This window comes from Centropristis striata, chromosome 5 (assembly GCF_030273125.1).
Source record: "Centropristis striata isolate RG_2023a ecotype Rhode Island chromosome 5, C.striata_1.0, whole genome shotgun sequence".
NCBI lineage: Eukaryota > Metazoa > Chordata > Actinopteri > Perciformes > Serranidae > Centropristis > Centropristis striata.
In genome coordinates this window covers 33868951-33889053 of record NC_081521.1, presented here as the reverse complement: position 1 = coordinate 33889053, position 20103 = coordinate 33868951, and the positions used below count along the sequence as shown (strand labels likewise).

At 37.7% G+C, this 20103-nt stretch overlaps 2 protein-coding genes and 1 long non-coding RNA gene across 5 annotated transcripts in view; 2 read left to right on the top strand and 1 right to left on the bottom strand.

Moving 5' to 3' along the window:
* LOC131971993 (uncharacterized) overlaps window positions 1-14710 on the bottom strand; it is a 24371-nt gene extending 9661 nt beyond the window's left edge. For 2 of the 3 annotated variants that reach the window (XR_009394422.1, XR_009394423.1), the window contains exons 1-2: window positions 14601-14710; window positions 13652-13760 (exon numbers count right to left, since the gene is read on the bottom strand). This is a non-coding gene — a long non-coding RNA (uncharacterized LOC131971993). Of the gene's footprint in view, window positions 1-13441; window positions 13562-13651; window positions 13761-14600 lie in introns of all 3 variants that reach the window. The other variant, XR_009394424.1, reaches the window with a different exon arrangement.
* zgc:174906 (uncharacterized protein LOC571548 homolog) lies at window positions 7260-12413 on the top strand. Its single transcript, XM_059333700.1, has 4 exons — window positions 7260-7342; window positions 10042-10366; window positions 11042-11128; window positions 11215-12413. Exons 2-4 carry the CDS (start codon window positions 10054-10056, stop codon window positions 11487-11489), a joined length of 675 nt encoding a protein of 224 aa, XP_059189683.1. The 5' UTR covers window positions 7260-7342; window positions 10042-10053; the 3' UTR covers window positions 11490-12413.
* Window positions 12743-20103, top strand: csad (cysteine sulfinic acid decarboxylase). The gene is made up of 14 exons (XM_059333699.1): window positions 12743-13173; window positions 13252-13394; window positions 13478-13604; window positions 13672-13762; window positions 15396-15618; window positions 15712-15791; window positions 16185-16239; window positions 16327-16443; window positions 17859-17923; window positions 18057-18138; window positions 18229-18428; window positions 19166-19217; window positions 19300-19389; window positions 19523-20103. The coding sequence occupies exons 1-14, from the start codon at window positions 13155-13157 to the stop codon at window positions 19694-19696; spliced, it is 1518 nt and encodes a 505-aa protein (XP_059189682.1). The 5' UTR covers window positions 12743-13154; the 3' UTR covers window positions 19697-20103.

Sequence of the window (20103 nt, the reverse complement as noted above, 5' to 3'; positions counted from 1 at the left end):
AGAGACAGAGACACCACCTCGAAGCTTTGGATGTACGCACAAACACTTACACACTCACACACTCACACATACGTAAATCACTCAAAGTCGTCTCCCCTGTCTTCTCTTGCTTTAATTAACTCGAGCAGGATTGTTGCAAAGCGTGAGGAAGAATCACACCCAGCATATATCCAGTGGACTTCTTTAAACCCATCAGAATTCATTGTTTTCCAGCACTAATGGGGTTGTTAGGATGTAGAAAGTGCAACAGAAATGAGTCTGCAGGTAATGGTGGTTGCTGACTGGAAAGAATGAAAGACAATTTGCTCGGTCGTATAATTTTTATGACGGCAAAGAAACTAACAGCATGGGATTTGGTTTTGTCACAAACAGCACTGTTTTTCCTGTATTGATCAGATCGATGAAGTTCACGGGAGTCTTTCAGTTGATGATGAACACTAAGGACAATTTAAGCCTTGGAAACTATTGTTATACTCACCTGATGGAACAAGAGGAAATATAGCTGAAGGCTATGCAAGTAGTTGGTTCAATAACAATCCCTCTCTGTTCTCTGTGTTTCCTTTTCTGCCTGCAAAAGTTTACATAAAGTACATGAAATCTACAAATAAAATGAATACTTCTGTTGACCAAAAATATGAGCAATGCAAATAAGTATTTTATGTGGATGAGTGTTTTATGTGTCTGTGTGCAGTTTCCAGTTAAAAAATGAATGTAATCTGTTTTAGTTCTCTGTAACCGACCTTGTATCATTAATCATAAGGAAGCTAAATAGCATGCAGGTAAATACACACACACACACCACACACACCACACACACCACACACACCACACACACCACACACACACACACACACACACACACACACACACACACACACACACACACACACACACACACACACACAGGCACACACAGGCACACACAACACACAGGCACACACACACACACACACACACACACTAACACACACACACTGAATCTAGGTTCAGGCAAAAAACAACCTCCAACATTTAGTATTTTGTTATAAATCCAGTACTATTGAGCTTTGAATAGCAGTGCATTCTCAAAATTTGATGACTGTGTGCAATACAGTAACTGCAGAGACAGATCAGTAGCAAGTGCATCTGCAAACCTCTCCCTACCGATCTATAGACACCTCAAAGACTGCAAAATACTGCAACCAACCAAACTCTCATTCTTTGTAATTTTAGTGTTTTACATGTCCTCCACGCTGTAGCTTAAACTATGCAATAAAAACATGTTAAATAATAAAAATAATTTAAACATAGTGGGCACAACTTGGATGTTCCTTCTCACAGATGAAAACGCCTTTACTGTAGGCTCATTAAGCATGTATAACAGACATTCACGTTATGCAATACACATTCACAGGATCATGTTTGTGATGCAATGAGCAGTGAACCACAGAAGAGAAAGACTGGATTATATAGGGATGAACTGTAATCTGTTTTATCTGCAAAAATGATGATGTCCCAATTGAGTTGAATAGCAGTTTTCCTTTTTTTTGTTAAAATATCTCATTAGAAACAGAACAGCAGTGGTGAATAAGGTTATTCTAATTTTGAGTTTTTGTTTAGTTTAGTTTTTTCACAAAATTTAGTTTAAGTTGTTTTTATATTTAGTTTGTATGTATGTAGCTACATACATGTGCATATTTGGAAAAGGAATGACCATCATTTTAATGTTTGGTTTGATTTAATGTTTTAATTTTAGGATTTCCTGGAATGCCTAAAATTCAAATTCAAATGTGTTTTTGTTAGTTTGTTTTAACCAGGCAATATTGTTTCAGTTTAGTTTGGGTATTCATTTTAGTTTAGTTTATTTATAATCAGATAACTTTGTCACTGCTCATTTCCATTCTTGTATACTACATTAACCCTGATGGAAACACATTCTGAGCAGCATTTCCCTGGAAGTTTAATCCAGGCCAGTGTTGTCATTAGTGTTCATGTAGCTGCAAATCCACAAGGACCCTGTTGCATTAGATGTTAGCTGATTTTCAGTTGCTGTCATTGCGGGTAACCATGGCCTTCGCTTTGATCAAACGGTAAGGTGTGACGTCTTCAGCAAACATTACACTTTCAGATTTAGACCTCAGAAGGTCCAGAGTCAATTCAGTTCAGAGACAGAGGAGCTAAGGACAGTCCGAACCACAAAGTCGGCACAGTGTGGGTCCATTTTGCAGCTGGGTTTCTTTCGGGGAGCTCTGGAAACCTGGCTTGCCCTCTTATGACGTATTTAGATGCGTTGTCTAATGTCTAAAAACAGAGATGGTGTTGAGGTAAGACAGGTCTGAGCTTTAATGCTAAAATAATCCAAAAGGTATGCTTAAATGAGGAGCTGAGTGAGGGAGCAGGCTGAGAGCTTTCAAACAACACTTTAGAATGATAAGAGCTCCCTCTAGAGGTCGACCCACACTGCATTAGACACACACATCACTTCGCTCTCGCCTCTCTTTCGTTCACTTTGCTCCTCTGCAATTGATGTGATGGTGCAGATTTCCCCTGGTCCAGAGAACTGAATGGTCTCGTCCCAAAACTGACTGGTGACTTCACTGAACTACAGCAGCTACATGCTGACAGCAGCCGGCACCTTCCTCTCCTAAGTCCACTGACTTTAAGTGTGATGATCCCACAGTCTCCTGCTTACCCCACACACACACACACACACACACACACACACACACACGAACACACACAGACACTGTCTCCCTTTTTCCTGCACTCATCCATTTTCCAGCAGCTCCTCTGTGGCTTTAATGCAGGCTGAGAATGTGTCTGTCAGTCAGACTCACTGTCTTTTCCATTCATTAGACTTAAAGGAAGGAAAATGCCTTTGTGTTTGCCATTTTTCAGCTCCCTCTCTAAAGTAGATGTGCTGAGGAGCACACACACTTAAATTATTTACACTTCTATCAGCGGTAATGGACCCGTCAGTTACATTGCAGGGTCAACCTAAAGTCTCCGCAAACTATCTCCTTCCCATAATGAACAACAGCTTGTGATATATTTAATCTGAGAGAAAGTACATGACATGCTGAATGATAATGGATGGTCATCCTGCTTTTTATACCATATATTACAACCCTCCTGCCTCTAAAAGTGAGGATAATATCATCCCAGATGGCATTACTGAGGTACTCTGAGTTGAGCCTGACTGAAGTCTCTTTTTCTACCTTTGTACCTTTCTGTACTCTCCTCTCATTCTTCCTTCATCATACTAAATTTAGCCTCTTTTTGCAGGAAACTGAAGCTTTCCACCTACAATATGTGTCCACTCTACTGTAAACAGCAGCTTCTCTTTGCCGTCTCTCTCTCTGTCTTCCCAGTGTCTATCTCTTCGGTGGCGTCTCTCTCGACCTCCTGCTCTCTGTTCTGCTGCCTCGCTCCCATGCTCTTTTCTCCTTTCACTCTGGTCTTTCATATATAATGCATGTTAAACAAACAGACATGTCAGAGTCACTCAAATGCATGGCTGTCCCCTTACTGCTCCTTTCACCCTGAGAGTGAGGGGTCACCTCTCCGAGGCCCCTATGTGCAGCCCACATCCAGCTGAACTGCAGTCAGCTACAGCAAATACAGACTCTATAGTACAGGGGTACTTTTACTGCAGGAAGCTGCTCAGCTTGCTTAAAATATAGAAACTATGATTGGATTGAAGGACTATTTGCACAGATTAAGTCAGCTGTTTACCTGAACACTACATATTGCAGTTATTAGTGAATAAAAAATAAGTAACAAGCGAGCCCAGTAGTTTAAACAGGTAGCTAAAGGAAATGACCAAGCAGTTCACATAATAGTTGAAAGTAATAGTTGAAATAACGGGCTAAAAGTATGGATAAATAGTTGGAACTGCTAGCTAAATGTAAAAAAAACTGAATACAGCATTGGAGGTGGGGTCCCATTCATTCCTATGAAAGTTTTTTAACGCATGAGAGCAAAAAGTTTAACTTTCATGCATGACATTATCCACTAACTCTAATGGCTCTTTCATTAAGAAAAAGAGTTATGTGGTCAAATGGTTTCATATCACATGCACAGTTCAACTGGAGCTGCAATGTTGGAGGGTAACAGCAGACAGCGCTAGAAATAAAGAGTTGGTCTTACCCTCATTGATGATCTTTGGGGCCTATAAAGCAAGTGTACTTCAGACATCGGCTGGCTGATCCAGCCTCTTCCGGTTTAACTTTAATTTAATAATCATATGGCTCTGATAGTAAAACAAATCCTTTTCAAAGTATTTTTCATATCCTATGGCGGAAGTCATAATTCTACAGTTTAGCTACTTTGTCTCACACCACAATACAAATATTAATACTGCGAACTCCTGGAAAGTTTGCACATTCGTACATATTGTAATAATATAATTATAATGATTATATTTTTTGATAGGCCTTTATTTTAATATTCTTTGTATGTTGACTTTTTTATTTGTATTTTCTATTAATGCTGCTGGTTTTGACTGGCAGTACTTGCCTTAATCTCTATTTATATTTTTAGTACTTTATTTGTTCTTATGCACCAATATTTTTTTTTACTAATATGAATAAATGGATGAAATAATTAGCTTAAAAAAGTGATAACTAAATGGTTGAAACATTCAGCTTCAAACCAAATAGTAGTAGCAGTAGTAGTACCATTACTGGCCACAGCAATCTAAATATTAACAGTTAACAATATCCACTTTTATATAATGAATAGTGCTGTGCATTTGGAGCATATGTTAGGAATGGCTGAAGATGATAAGTCCATCTGACAGGACTGTGTGAGTACCTCAGACCAAAAAAAGGTTGGGAACCTTTGTTCTAGAGAGCAGAGTCTATTTATACAAAAAGGTGAAACCTGTTTCATCTCATAAAATCATGACAATTCTAAGAGAGGAGCTTTCATGCAGAATCATTGCACTCGTGGGCTCAAGTCTCAGCTTCAAGGAAGTATATTACAAAGGAGTTGCATCTGAAGCTATTTGTGAAGTGGATGCTTATTAAAAGGAGAAAAGTCTCTTATCAAGGATTTTGCTGCCTTTGCTTTCTTCTCAAGGAGTTCAGTTTATGTTCGTTTCTTTGTAGACACATAAAAATGCCCTTTCTCGTGTATTACTAAAGTGTGTACAAAGAATTGTTTGATCCATACAAATGTAGACCCATCTCCATTTTGTCCCTTGGGTTTCAGAGTGCTAAAGACTGTCAGTAAGAGCGATTTCCACTGTCTGTTACTTTACATGTAAATCTAATTTATCTGTTAAGGCATGGAGCGGATAAGCTGCTGCGCTGGCTCACTCTCAAATTGTATACATGCATAAATAAACACACACGCACACACACACACTCTCTCTTGTACAAAATCCCAATTTTCCAGGTGCAGAGGTCTGTAGAATGGAGTCAGAGCCACTCATAAGGAAACTGCATTATTCTCCATCAGCACTGTGGAGTGTCCAAGCTATTATACCATCCACCACTAGCATGCACATACAAATGGAGTTTACCACTTGACAGAGAGCGCGATGGGGCCTGAAAAGCACAAGGGTATGAGTGGGATCGTGCTCGATCAGCAGCAGAGTAAGTTCATTTTCATATTCCATAATATGCTCCACTTGTGTCGCAGTGATTTAAGACAAAATGACTAAGTGCACATTTCATATGCACATTATACAGCGTTTGCAGCTGAAAGCTCACAAGAGTGTCAACATGTGTATATTTTCTTAGCATTTCAGCTTTGTGTAAGTCTTCACAATGCATCTTCTCAAGATCAAGTTTGAACACAATGCTAATTTATAGCATAATAAAGTCGTTAGAAGTACATAAAGGTAGATGAATTGAGCATTCCTCCTCTTATACAGCAGTTTCACATGGGTGGTAAGAATAAACAATAAGAATAAATGATGGTTCTCTCTTCTCTTTCCACCCACTGTAGGCAGAGAAAACTGGATTTATTCAGACAGCTAATACACACAGTGACTCAGAGTGTATACTGTGTGTGGATGAAATGGGCTCGAGAGGCTTTTCCTCTCACACAAAGCAAATATCTGTCCAGGAATAAGATATTGATTTGTCATTTCCCAGAGCTGAAGCTGAGTAAACAGGCTAAGCAGACTTGTGACCGGTGGCAGCTGATAATTGTTGTCCGGTAACAGTCAGAGGCCTTGTGAGGAAATGATACACTAAACTTAGATTTACTGTATGTCATACATCATTCACAACAAACACACACACACACACACCTGCTGTTTGGCATTCATTCAGTGGATCTTTTCCGCTCAAACAGAACAATCAAATATTTATTCCCATGTTTACAGCATTCCGCTTCCACGGCATGAACAACAACACAATTCTCGGAGTCGACATGAATGTTTGTGCTTCTTGTTACGAGGAAGAGCGCTCAGAAGAAGAGAAGCCATTTAGCTTACGGTTTAACAATTTAAATGACTAACAACAACAACAGGGAGTGTTTTTTTCTCCTGGATCAACAATTTGAGTTCTTTTTAGCGAAACAGCACTAAAATGTACTGTTATTATCTTTGTTTTTTTCTTCTCCTTTTATATTTTTAGATAGCCTAGATAGATGAATATATAGATAGATATACTTCATAATATTGCATTATTACAGTATAAAGATTGCATATACTACACATGACTGTACCTATATATTATACTGTATTATACATAGTTTACACATCGGGGCTGCTGGAGTTGCACTCCTGGACATCTTTTCCACAAATCTTGGCACAAATTAATTCTATATACTCTAAAGTATAGTCTCTGTACATATTCTTGTTTTTTAATATGCAAATTTGCTTGAACATTATTTGTAACTCCTCCATCTTTATCTTAAGATGCTGTGACGCCTGAATTTGCATAAAATATATATTATATATATATATTTTTTTAAATGTATATGTTTACACATATAAAGTCTCATCTTCTCTAAATGTGACCTATAAATTCTTCAATCTCTTACTTTTTTATTTCTTTATCTGCTCTCTTTCCTCTCAGACTGTCTCTGTGCTACTGTTAATGTTTTAATCAATAAATTCCTTTTGAAACATTGCGTTATAATTAATGTTATAACTGTTTTTACTTAACAAGATCGAAGTGCAACATGTAATCATTTCCACCAGGTGTCACCAAATCCTCACAGCCGTGGCACATCACTGCAGTTTAGTCTCCTTCCACTGGATGGAAGCACACACAGATTAAATGCTGATGTAACAATTCAGACAAAGAAGAAAAAAAAATCAGCGGGAGGAAACAAGTCTCATATATATGATACGAGCCATGTAAACAGAGGATTCTTTTTCATACTCCAGCTGTTAAAACACATGGTAAGAGTCTTATAGGAAGACGTTTTGTTTGTTACATAAAGCCTTTTTGTAAGAGAGAGAAAGAGAGAGTATACTGCACAGTGAAAGCTGGAAGACAGAAAGCAGGAAGTCCAGACATCCTTCTCTTTATTTATCATAATAAAAACATTTTACAGTTTCAAGGGCGTCCACCAGTAAACCACTTCGATAGAGGGGCTCCTATTCTCTCTGACAAGTGCACAACATGGACCATAATAAATAAAAGAAAGTCCAGACAGAGATATTCAGCATGACACTGCTGATACATAAATAGAAATGTACAAGGCTGCAGAAGGGCTTTAAAATGCACTAAGTGGTTATGATGGTTATTGGTTTTTCATTTACTTGAAGTAAATGGGTTCTGGAGAATATGTACTTAATTTACTATAATAACACAAATAATTATGGGAGCAGTACATGTTTATAGAAGACAAAATATAAAATAAAGTTATAATATATAATAAATGGTTGATAAATTAAATTATATTTTGCAGTACATATTTGGTAATAGATGTATACTTGTATGTTTATATATTTTTTCATTATTTCAATACATTTAATTTATTCATGTATTTATTCATGTATTCATGATGTATGATTAAATAACGAAGCCTATGCTGATTTATTAGCTACAGATTAATGGAGAGAGGTGGGATTAGATAATTTCACACTTCTTCCTACTCCTTTTCGAAGGTGTAATTAGAAGTGACTGTTTTCTTATGCACTATTCTTTTGTTGGTGTGTTTATTTATGGTCTTTAAAAATAACACATTTTACAAAATGTAAAAAAGATTAAATTTAATGAAGACTATTGTAGCCTAATTTAGTTTCAAAAATTAAAATATTGTTGTAAAATTATACAACATAGTTCTAAAAAAAAAGAAAAAAGTATATATATATATATATAGTGTGCCTGTTCTAGCTCTTGTTGATTTTCTTTAAATTAGTAGTTTTCCACACAAACGTAGCCCCAGCTCTGGCCTTAGGTGCTGAAGACTGTCAGTAAGAGCGATTTTCTCTGTCGGTTACTCTACATGTAAATCTAATTTATCTGTTAAGGCGTGGAGCGGATAAGCTGCTGCGCTGGCTCACTCTCGAATTGTACACATGCATAAATAAACACACACACACACACACACTTTTACAAAATCCCAATTTTCCAGGTGCAGAGGTCTGTAGAATGGAGCCACTCTGCATTATTCTCCATCAGCACTGTGGAGTGTCCAAGCTATTATACCATCCAACAGATATTTTATACTATATTTAATCTGTGGGCACATGGGGGTTCTGTTTTTCCTAAAATATATAGTATATTATATATACTATATATTTTATATACTGTAGTAATGTGCTAAACAATACAGCCTAGTATACGAAAAGCTCACTTTTAAGCCAAACTTTATTTTAAATTTCACATGTGTGTTTATGCAAGTCCAGAAAACACTTCCAGGATGCTAAAATAACAAATCACTGGAGGGTATTTGCTACAGTGGCCTTGGAAGTGTTACCTCAAACATATGTGAGTTAGTATATTATTATTTTATCTCCACATACAAAAGTCTCTCAGGAATATGTTTCAGTGGTGAAGGAAACAGTCCTGTTAGAATTATGCAGCACAACGAACTGACTTTAAGAGTCTGCTGGGTCATTTCTCACACATTTATGTGTTATAAAAATGTAAAATGTTTCAAGGATTGAAACCTATCAGCTGTCTTTTACGCATTATCATAACCTCTATTCATATGCAGGCCACTGTAGCCCATGATGCTAAAACAGTATGCTGATACTATTAAGCTTGGGAATTTGACATATCAGCAAAAACTAAATATTTGTAAATGCAATCGAGATATACTTTCATCACCTACCAATAATATCTGTCAGTTTCATTTCTTAACCCTCTGAACATCAAGCTGTTTCAGGGAGTTTTTTTGCTCTGGAATACTTCACTGGAATATATAAGTTTTGTGCAGAAAAAACACTGTTATAATGACATAAATCATAAAAAATAAAAATTAAAACCAAGTTGAAATGTGATAAAATGTAATAAAATGAAATTTATAAATGCAACACTTTTCTAAGTGTCAAGAATATTGGCAAAACAATTGGCTCTCCACATGCTATTGAACAATTGGCACATTTGCAATTTTACTGCCCTTTCCTCTCTGCTCTGTGTAAACATATTTTCAGTGAATATTTGTAACGTGAGTGTTCTTCTCAGCAGTTTAATAAGCAATTCAATGTTTTTAATACGATCTGGTTATTCCAAACAGCTTTTGACAAAGTTTTAAATGAGACCATAGTGATTTTGACAGAAATATCACAATTTTACACTTTGTTTTGGTTATTTTTTCTAAAGGAAACTTTAGTAACCTATGATCCATTCAAGGACTGACCAAAAGTTCACATTTCAACGATAATGCCTGTTTTTATAGTTTCTTTGTACGATAAACGGTGCATCTTTGGCAGTCTTTTAAAGAAAACATACATTTGAGTGGTGATGGTGAAAGTGCACGATGCCTTCATAGTGAGAATCTAAATGTAAAATAACTGAGTTGAGGGATAAAGATGAGTGAGTTTTGTTGGATTGCCACAATGTGTGCAGTCCTTGGTTTTTTAATAATTTCAGATTTGTTCTGTGTTCACATTAAAAGAGTTTATCATCACTTTTTTTCTTATTTAAGTGACACTCGGTCATGGCTGAGGAGCCAGCAGCAGAAATCCAGCTACTCAGAAGCCACAAGGTCAAGCTGATAGAAATTCTCAGCGCAGATGCTGACTTTGTCCTGCAGCATGCAGACGCTCTCTGTCTGCTGTCTGCTCAGGGCTACCAGCAGGTGAAAGCTTGCCGTGTTCCTTGTGAGAAGGTGACGGACCTGTTGGATCACATAATCCAGAGAGGTCCTGAAGCAGCACGGGGTCTACTGGAACTGCTAAAACACCAGGACCTAAGGGAAACCTTCCCAATGCTTCGCTCGGTCAATCTGCAGGTCAACACACTGTCTCCAGGTAGGACAAAGTATGTTCAGTGTTTTCTGTAATATCATTATGAAGAAAAAAACGGTTTGATTTTCATGTTAAATTCAAAGGCCTACTTGGTAGTTTGGAGCTCCCCGTAAATAAACTAAATTGCAGCACCTCTCCCCCTTTCTACCGCTGGCCATGTGCATTTGTTGTCACCGGAGCCAGCAGAGTAACATCGAGGGTCTGAGTTATTAACATAGGTTGTCATGTAGCACTGTAAGGCCCAAAGTGAAATGCATTTCTAAATGTGTCCCATATAACAGACATATAGTGAACGAACACATAACCTAAGTTGTCTGGTAAGTTTGCCACAAAGATAGCAACAACCCAATGCAAGAGTTGGTCGATAGTAATCTAGCTGCTACTGAAAACAAACATGCTAGCTTTTTGAGCTAGCACAATAGCCAGCCAGTGACCGACAATGGAAATGGATTAAACACATTTACATATACTACCATAGTAATTAAGCAGAAAACTAAGTGGTACTTAGAATTTCATGAGCAGAATTGGCAGATCTGTTTTGAATTCCTCCGTTTCCTGTAGCTCTCGGTGTTTTGCCCGTCCCCATAGGTCACTTTACAATCACAATGATTTTTAAACTGTTCTATTAAGTTAAAAATGCTGCATAGTTCTCCTTTAAAAGCTTTTTCTTTTTACAAGGAAAAAACAAAAGCTCAAGAAAGAGAAAGAAAAAGACAGCTCATCATCTACAAGAGGTCATTCCATCCAAACAGATCTGCGCCAAAGGTGGGTCACAGGACATTCAAAGCTATTCCCTTTCCAGTATCGTAAAGGCAGTCACACACTTTATCTGTCTCTGTCCCATTGCACAGGCTCTTGCTTAGTTAAGGAGAAGCAGCTGATGACCGTGGCTCGTACCATTGGCAGATCGTGGAGGGAGATTGGCAGACTGGCTCTTGACATCCCGTCCGTGAAGCTGGAACAGATCGAGGAGGACCATTCGCTCCACGTGGAGCGTGTGTTTGCCATGCTGCGCTACTGGAGGAGCTGCCAGAAGGAGAAAGCCACTGCTGCTCACCTGCACTCGCTGCTCAGTCAGGAGGACTGGGCGCTGCCTCCTGAAAGCATTGACTCTCTGCTGGACTAAGTGAGGCCTTCACTGTCCGGGACTTACAGAGACCGAAACACTTTTATTAGTCTTATCATGTAGACTTTAGTACTTGAAATTAGTCCATGGCGCCATTTAGGACCATTGAGGCCTTTTGTTCTTTTTATACATTTACAACCTATCTATCATTTCGTCATACTGATTGTCCATAGTGTAATTTTACTTTGTTGGTCTATCCTCAACATTTAGTGCATGTATCGCCATCCTGGATGATGGATCCTTGTTTTCTTGATCTTCCTTAGTTGTTGTTTTTTTTTCAACTTTTTCTCCTGTTAAAGGGATATTGTGGACCTTATTCATTATCTGGATAAGGTCCAAGGCCTATGATCAACTTTTTATGACAGCTTTAATCACAATACTATAAAAAAAGAATGACTTGTTTTATGAAATGTCCTTGAAAGAGTTCTTTTTTTAATGTTCTGTTCAAATTGTCTGTTTTATTGATTTGTATTCTGAGCAGTGCTCATTTTAGTTTTATGTAAATACACGAGGGCATTAAAATAATTTTCTTTATGTTTTGTTTAATGTTTTTCCTAAATATTTTAGGATTGATTGCTTTGGCACAATTTTTGAAATTATTTGAAACTATTTTTGTTTCAGCTCCACAAGCACCACAAAGTCTTACACCAAACCAGCAAAACATCATGCGTATCTTGCAAAAGCAAACACTTCTTGCAAAAATCTTCAAACTCTTTTTAAAAATTGTGTTTTTGTGTGTTTACAGTGCACACAAACCATAATTTGAACACAAAGCACCTACCCTTGCACATCGTATAAATGAAGAACACTCGTAGGCTTCACTTTTTCTGTGCAGGGCAAAGCAGTCTGCCATAAAGTTTCACCATACATGTCATACAGGTATCCAAATGTGTAAACTAACGTAACATAGTAAAGTAACATAATACACTGTCAATCCAAATAAGGGGGAAAGATTTTTTTTTTTTTTTGAATGTTCTAACACTAACACACATCAAACAACTAGAGTGCTGTAGATATGGGCCTCCATTGTTGTCAGAATCAAATATTTACCTGTGACCTATTTATATTGCTTAAGCTCTGATTCTTGAGTGTGATATAAAAAAACACACTGAGTGTAAAGCAGAGAATGTGCATTCGGTTTGGGATACTTCATAAGGATAAGCGTTAAATGTTTCTGAGATAGTGCTGCAAGAATCACTGTGTGCGTTTTAGAATTCAGAAAAAGAATAACTGTAGTTTATATATTGGTTTGTCTGTTGAGACAGCGATTCTTATCGTCATGCAAAGGAGGGCAGACAAGCAGTGACTTTGTTCCAACTACACTGGATTAACAAATTTAGATTACAGTGGCTGCCTCTAAAAGTTTTATTTTCTGTAAAACTAAAAAAAAAATAAAGTTTGCAAGAAATGCATTATAACTTAATAATAAATTAATTCTTTTTGTAGCAGAAACTCATTAGCCAGAAGTGACTAGTCTCATTTTGTCTCCCATTGTTTCCCCTAATCTCAGAAGACAGAACTCAATTACTTGGGACAAAGGTTGGCTCCCTCCCACTCCTCGTGTTACTCAGCCTGCAGCTGCTGTGCAGCCATTTTCTGCGATCAGTCTTGTCAGCGCAGCCAAGTAAAGGGGGAGTGAATCACTAACTTTCTAAAAGTGTGGATATGGCACACATGCACTCATGTAAGTACTGTGTGCTGTTCTTATTTACATCTCTTAACTTTTGGAAGTGTTTGTTTATGCATTAAACTGTTCCAACAGCAGCAGATGGGCAGGAACGGGCTAATCTCCGGGATCTGACTGAGCCTCTTATTGACCACACGGAGGGCAAACTCTTCTTGAATGAAGCCCTGGGAATTATTATGGAGGAGGTGCTCTGCAAGGGCACAGACGTCAAGCACAAGGTCTCAAGAAGCATGATATCACTATAGTGTGAGATTATAGTACATACTCTGTGCATAACTCAGAATGTGTGTTCTTGTTGCAGGTTTGTGAGTGGAAAGAGCCGGAAGAGCTGGCTCTGCTGCTGGATTTGGAGCTGAGGGCAGCGGGGGAGCCACAACAAAGGCTCCTACAGAGAGTAAAAGATGTGGCCAAGTACAGCGTTAAGACAAGTAAGACTGCCAGAAACCACAGAGACATTTAAATACTGAAGACTTACTCTTTTCCTGTCTCTTTCAGGTCACCCACGGTTTTTTAATCAGCAGTTTGCAGGGGTGGACTATCATGCCCTGGCTGGACGATTCCTCACTGAGGCTCTCAACACTAACCTGTAAGAATCAACAAAATACAAAGTATAAGCACATCATTATGCAGGGAATAGATGATTAACTATGATGTCAATAATGTAATAAATGTGGCAATAAATGTGATTGATTAGGCAGTGGTGGAAAAAGAAAAGTACTGATAACCTGTGATGCTGGCTGGCAAAGAACATAAGCCCACAAGCACAACTGAAGACAGCAAGTTAAACATGTAGCAAGAACATGTTTTTCTGCTAGGGGTCTCTCGATCAAAACAATAACAAAAGATTGAGTTTGGTGACACTGTACAGTAGTGTGGGATCATGGAAGTTAAACCAACATTAAAGTCAGTGTCTGTGGTTAAGATTCCTTCAGTCAGGAGGTCTTTACCAGGAGATGAATGAGAACTTATCCTCCTCTCCAAAACAAACAGGCACAGTGATTTAAACTTGTAAAACCACACTGAAAAAAGCAGTTTCACATTTAAAAGTTAGTGTTTTTCCGACTATGTGGACGTAGGCTGAGCTGAGGATAATGTTTGCTTATTCTTTGATAACTTATGATCCAGACTTCCAGTGACTTAAATCATTCCTCCAGTTTAAGAATTCATAATCATAAAAATGTGGATAAACTAGGAACAAAGTAAATTCATGACATCTTGCAGACAAACATGATTCTGACACATGCACAAAGGGGTATATGGCGCCATTGACAGGCGACTAAATGAAATGGGCCATTACCCTGTTTAAATTTGGGATTCCTCTAGGTTTAAAAATGGTTTTGAAACCTTTCAGACAATGTAAGTACACAGCTCAGCTAAATAAATAAAATTGGTCTAGTTTAATGTGGAAAAGTTAAATATTATACCTTTAAGAACAGGTCCAGAAATCTTTAACCTAAAGAAACAGATCGAGGACAGTTTGTTTAACAGGGACAAGGGTCAGGAAAAGAAAATCAGGCAGGTTAGGTCTGGACAAAGATGAGTGGAAGTGGAGAATTATATATACTGCTGTGGTAATCAGGGATATGGGAAGCAGGTGAGTGAGGAGGAGGAGCAGGTCAGGTGAAAGTGGCAGGGAAGCAGTTAACTGAGGGTAGGTGGGTGTGGCTGGGTCTGAAACAAGACAGTTAGTAACATGGAAAACCAGGCAGAATGAATGAATGACTGGTCATAAACACACATTCTGTTATATGTCATGCATTCTAACTCTTACTTAACCCTCCTGTTATGTTGCGGGTCAAATTGACCCATTTCAAAGTTTCAAAATCTAAAAAATAAATAATTAAAAGTATTTTTTCATAAAAAGAAAACATTTATTTTACATTTAAGGCATGTAAAACCATTGTATTTTATATGTAGGTCTTTCAAATATACATAAAAAAAAGTTTAAACGTGCATTTTTTTTAAATGAAAAATGAGTGCATTATCCTCATTGAAACATGATCTGTGCACTAAATATCGATTAAATGGTTAGGAATTGAGTTTTAATGACATATAAACAATGTTTATTGGCATTGTTTAGTTTCTGACACTGTTGCATAATAAAACATCATTGCTGTTCCTGAGAAATGAACATAACAGAAGGGTTAAGTGAAAGTGACGACAACAGGAAATGTACTGAAAGCAGTAAAAGTAAAAGTCATTTTGTGTGTCAATTGCAGCTTCACCTATGAGGTCGCCCCGGTGTTCGTGCTGATGGAGACTGAGGTCCTGAAAGCGCTGCGGCAGCTGGTTGGCTGGACAGAAGGTGATGGTCTTTTCTGTCCAGGGGGTTCTACCTCCAACATGTTCGCCATGAACCTCGCTCGCTACCGTCTCTTCCCAGAGGTCAAGAGCCAGGGGCTGTGGGGTCTCCCCAGACTAACCGTCTTCACATCTCCAGAGGTCAGGAGTGGCTGTTTAACGCTGCATGTCTGATCAGAGCATCACCTGCAGTTTATGTGTTGTCTCTACATAAAAATAATATTTTTTTCCTAGAGCCATTACTCAGTGAAGAAAGGGGCTGCCTATCTAGGCATCGGGACAGACAATGTCATCTTGGTGAAAGTGGATGATGGGTAATGTATTTTTAATAACAAGAGCTGAAACCATTTATAATAAATGAGCCCATCAATTTTCATAATCATTTAATTGCTTAAGTTAAAGGTTAAAAAGTGCCCAAAACTGGTTCCATCTCAGCAAATGTGAGAATTTACAGCTTTAATCTATTTTATATGGTTGTAAATTTAACATCTTTTGGACTGTTGGTCGAATAAAATGAGCAATATGAAGATATAACCCAGGAAAAATGTGACAGTAATATTCCATTATTATAACTTTTTAAACATTTTATAGCCAAGACAATTATTCAAAAGTCTATAATGACGATAATTGTTAGTTACAGACCTATTCATAATGAATCTCTGGGTTCAGATTGATAACTTGATAACTTGCTCTCTTGTGCGGTTTAGAGGCCGAATGATTCCAGAGGACCTTGATGAAAAGATAGAGCTGGCAAAATCTCAGGTAATTTCACTTACATTTAACTCGCATTCAGATATGTCACATGTTGATGCAAGAAAGTTGTGTTCACCTTCAGTGTGTTTCTACCAGGGTACAGTGCCGTTCCTTGTAAGCTGCACATCAGGGACCACAGTGCAGGGTGCGTTTGACCCGCTGGACCGCATTGCTGACGTCTGTGAGAAACACAAGATCTGGATGCATGTAGACGTGAGTCCTCCTGTCCACGTCCTCCTGTCCCACCCACCACCTCTCCTACACAGACTCTGTGGTGTTGCGTCTCCTAATGCTCAGTTCTGTCTATTTGGTCATTTTGTTTCTTTTTGTAATCATTTTGATTTTGTCCCCTTGTAGGCATTCTGTGTCTTTTTTGTTGTTGTTTTGTGTCTCTTCGTAGGCATTTAGTATATATATATTGTTGTTTTTTGTCTTTGTGTCTCTTTGTATACATTTTATGTCTTTTTTCGTAGTTCTGTATATTTGCAGTCATTCTGTCTCTTTTTTAAGTTGTTTGTATCTCTTTGTAGGCATTTTGTGTCTTTTTTTTAGTTGTTTTGTGTCTCTTGGAAAGTAATTTGTGTCTTTTTTTTTTATGTTTTTTGTCTCCTGGTGGGTATTTTGTGTCTTTCTTTCGTCTTTTGTTTCTTTTTGTAGTTGTTTTGTATCTTTTTTAGTTATTTTTTTGTGTCTTTGTATACATTTTATGTCTTTTTTTTTATTGGTTTTGTCTCTTAATAGTCATTTTGTGTCTTTTTTTGGCCGTTGTATCTTTTTTGTTTTAAATGTCTGTGATTATTTGTGTCTTCTTGTATTCAATGCGCGTCTTTTAGTTGTTTTATGTCTTTTTGTGGGCATTTGGTAGTGATGGGACGAACAACACTGGTGCGTCAGCACTGTGCCGACCACACAAGAGTGAAACCCCGTATTGGTGCGTGTGTTGCTTTAAAAAAAAAACATGTGACCGATACAGGTGGTGTGTCGCTACGAAGTGCTGCGCCAAAGTGTGTTTCTAAGGGAACAAACTGTATCGACATGTTGTGGGTTTGTTGGATGGATTTTTGCTGTTGCTGTTGGATTTCTGCTTGGCCTCACTTTGTTCCACTGACTTCATGGATCATTCCAAGAAGTTTTGCCCAGTCTGAAATAATTTAACTCTGAATTTTATTACAGACTAATTCGCTATATTTTACATACCAACTCAGTTTAGCATTTACACAAACAAGGTTTTAAGCAAATTTTTAACTCTTCTCATGAACAACTTAACTCAGCAAACAAATTGAACTCAGCAAATGAAATTATACAATGATGAGATCATATTTTAAGTAAAGGACTGGCGATTAAATATTTCACAGGCTGATGTTGGGTTTGCAGCATGTTAGCTCTTCCATTTCATTTTCGTTTTGTTTACCTCCAATGATTTTATAACTACTGCAGGGGGCACTATTGAGTGACCAACACAGTGTCAATACAGTGTTGACTCAGTTTGTATAGTGTGTCAATACACTCCTTGAGGTATCATCATCCCATCACTAGCATTTGGTATCTCTTGTTGTATCTTTAAGCTTTTGCTATTTGTTCAGATTTCAGAACATGCAGAGTTTTGCCTGTTTTGTCATGTGTTTCAGGCTTGCTGGGGAGGGAGCGTGCTCTTTTCAGAGCAACACAGACATCTAATGAAAGGGGTTGCCAGGTATTTATTAAAAAATGTTTTTTTCATTATGAGTAACATTTTGCCCATACAGTTTTACAGAAATTGTCTTATAGAAGATAGCTATAATGCAAAGCTTATGGTCTGTGTTTTAAATGTCTGTGTGTTTAAAAAGAGTGAATTCAGTAGCCTGGAATCCACACAAGATGCTGGTGGCTGGCCTGCAGTGTTCTGCCCTGCTGCTACGGGATACCACGGTTTGAGGCTACAGCCAGTTCTGATATACTTAACATGGTTCTTTTCTTTTTTTTTTATCTTTGACAATCAATCATTTCTGTTTGTCTCAGAACTTGTTGAAGAAGTGCCACTGTGCCAGTGCCACATACCTCTTCCAGCAAGACAAATTCTATGATGTGAATCTGGATGTCGGGGATAAGTCAGTACAGTGCAGCCGCAAGGTCGACTGTCTGAAGTTGTGGCTGATGTGGAAAGCTGTTGGCTCCACTGGCTTAGCCGAGCGTGTGGACAAAGCTTTTATCCATGTAAGGTAGGCATGCAGCTGCTGCACAACACGAGCCTGCCAGAGGAGGGGTCAAGTAGTGAATTAAAAACTCTAATCTTTTCGAGACATGATTTAAAAACACTGCTTTATATCTGCTTCAGTTTTTGCATAAATGATTGAACACTTTATAAGTGATTGACAGAGATGGTTTTCTATAACCTTGTGTGACTTACTTAATAAAAACATTTGATAACAAAAAAAACACTTTATAAGTGAGTTAGCTATTTAGATGTTGATTTTCCTGGAAATAAGCATTAAGATCCCTTACTTTAGTAAAACTACTAAAAGTACTAACTCCACATTACTCCTATTTACTGCAATGACTCCATTACAAGTAAAAGTCCTGCATTCAAAACTTACTTAAGTAAAAGCACAAAAGTATCAGCATCAAAATGTACTTAAAGTATCAAAGGTAAAAGAACTCATTTTGGAGAATGTACCCACTCAGGTTGTTTTATATATATTCCAAATGTGTTATTGAATGATTATTATTGATGCGTTTATTCAAGCAGGGTTTTATTTGGTCACGGTAGGGCTCATTTTAAGATTAAAGGTTTAATTATAAAATGTCTAAATGTCTTTAAATGTATCATATCTTAGTTACATTCTACCACTGCTACTTACCATTAAATCCTTTTCTTACACAGCAGGAACTTTATCATTAAAACCATCTTCAAAAAAAATTAAATCCAGGCCAACCAAATGTAAAATATGTCCTGCAGGTATCTGGTGGAGCAGATGAAGAAAAGAGAAGGGTTTCATCTTTTGCGCGAGGTAAGTCGACATATCAAGCATACTAAGTTGTTTCCTCCCTGCAACATTTTCACCACCTGTGTGTGTTTGTCTCCACGGACAGCCAGAGTTTGTGAATGTGTGCTTCTGGTTCATACCACCCAGTTTGAGAGGGAAGGAAGGAAGTGCAGATTACCAGGAGAGACTGGCAAAAGTAAGTTTATGTATTACATTAACAGTCGAGGAACTTTTTGAGACCTTTTTAACTGCTTCCTTCCTACTACTAACTCTGTGCATCACTTCTGAATCAGTTAACTGCATGTGTGTGTTTGTGTTTGTGATCACAGGTAGCTCCAGTCATTAAGGAGCGCATGATGAAACAAGGCACTATGATGGTTGGATACCAGCCTTTGGGAAATAAGGTCAACTTTTTCCGCATGATTGTTTTCTCTCCGCTGCTTTCCCACAGAGATATGGACTTCTTCCTTGACGAAGTTGAAAGACTGGGAAACGACTTGTGAACAAAAAAACAACTTACAAGTTGTGTTCCTCTATCTGGAATTTAGAGGCTGTGCACTAAACCTGCCATTACAATGTGACAAATGATAACCGACATCCTGACTGTACTGCTTAATTTTATTCTTACCATCTTTTTATTGTATTTTTATAGCTTTTTAATGCTTTTGCTCTTTTTTTCCACCTGTCTTCTCTCTGATTTGTTCAAAATCGTTTGTCTTGCTTTAATTTTACCTTAACTTGCCTTTGTTTGGCCTTACTGTTTAGCACTCTGATGTGATATTGGCACTTGCTTTTTCTGGAAAAACATTTTGGAAACTCTTTTTTTAGAAAGGTACTAATGTAATGTTATCAGGAGAAATACTTACCCTGGACCAATGAATAAATAAATTAATAAATTAATTGACAAAGA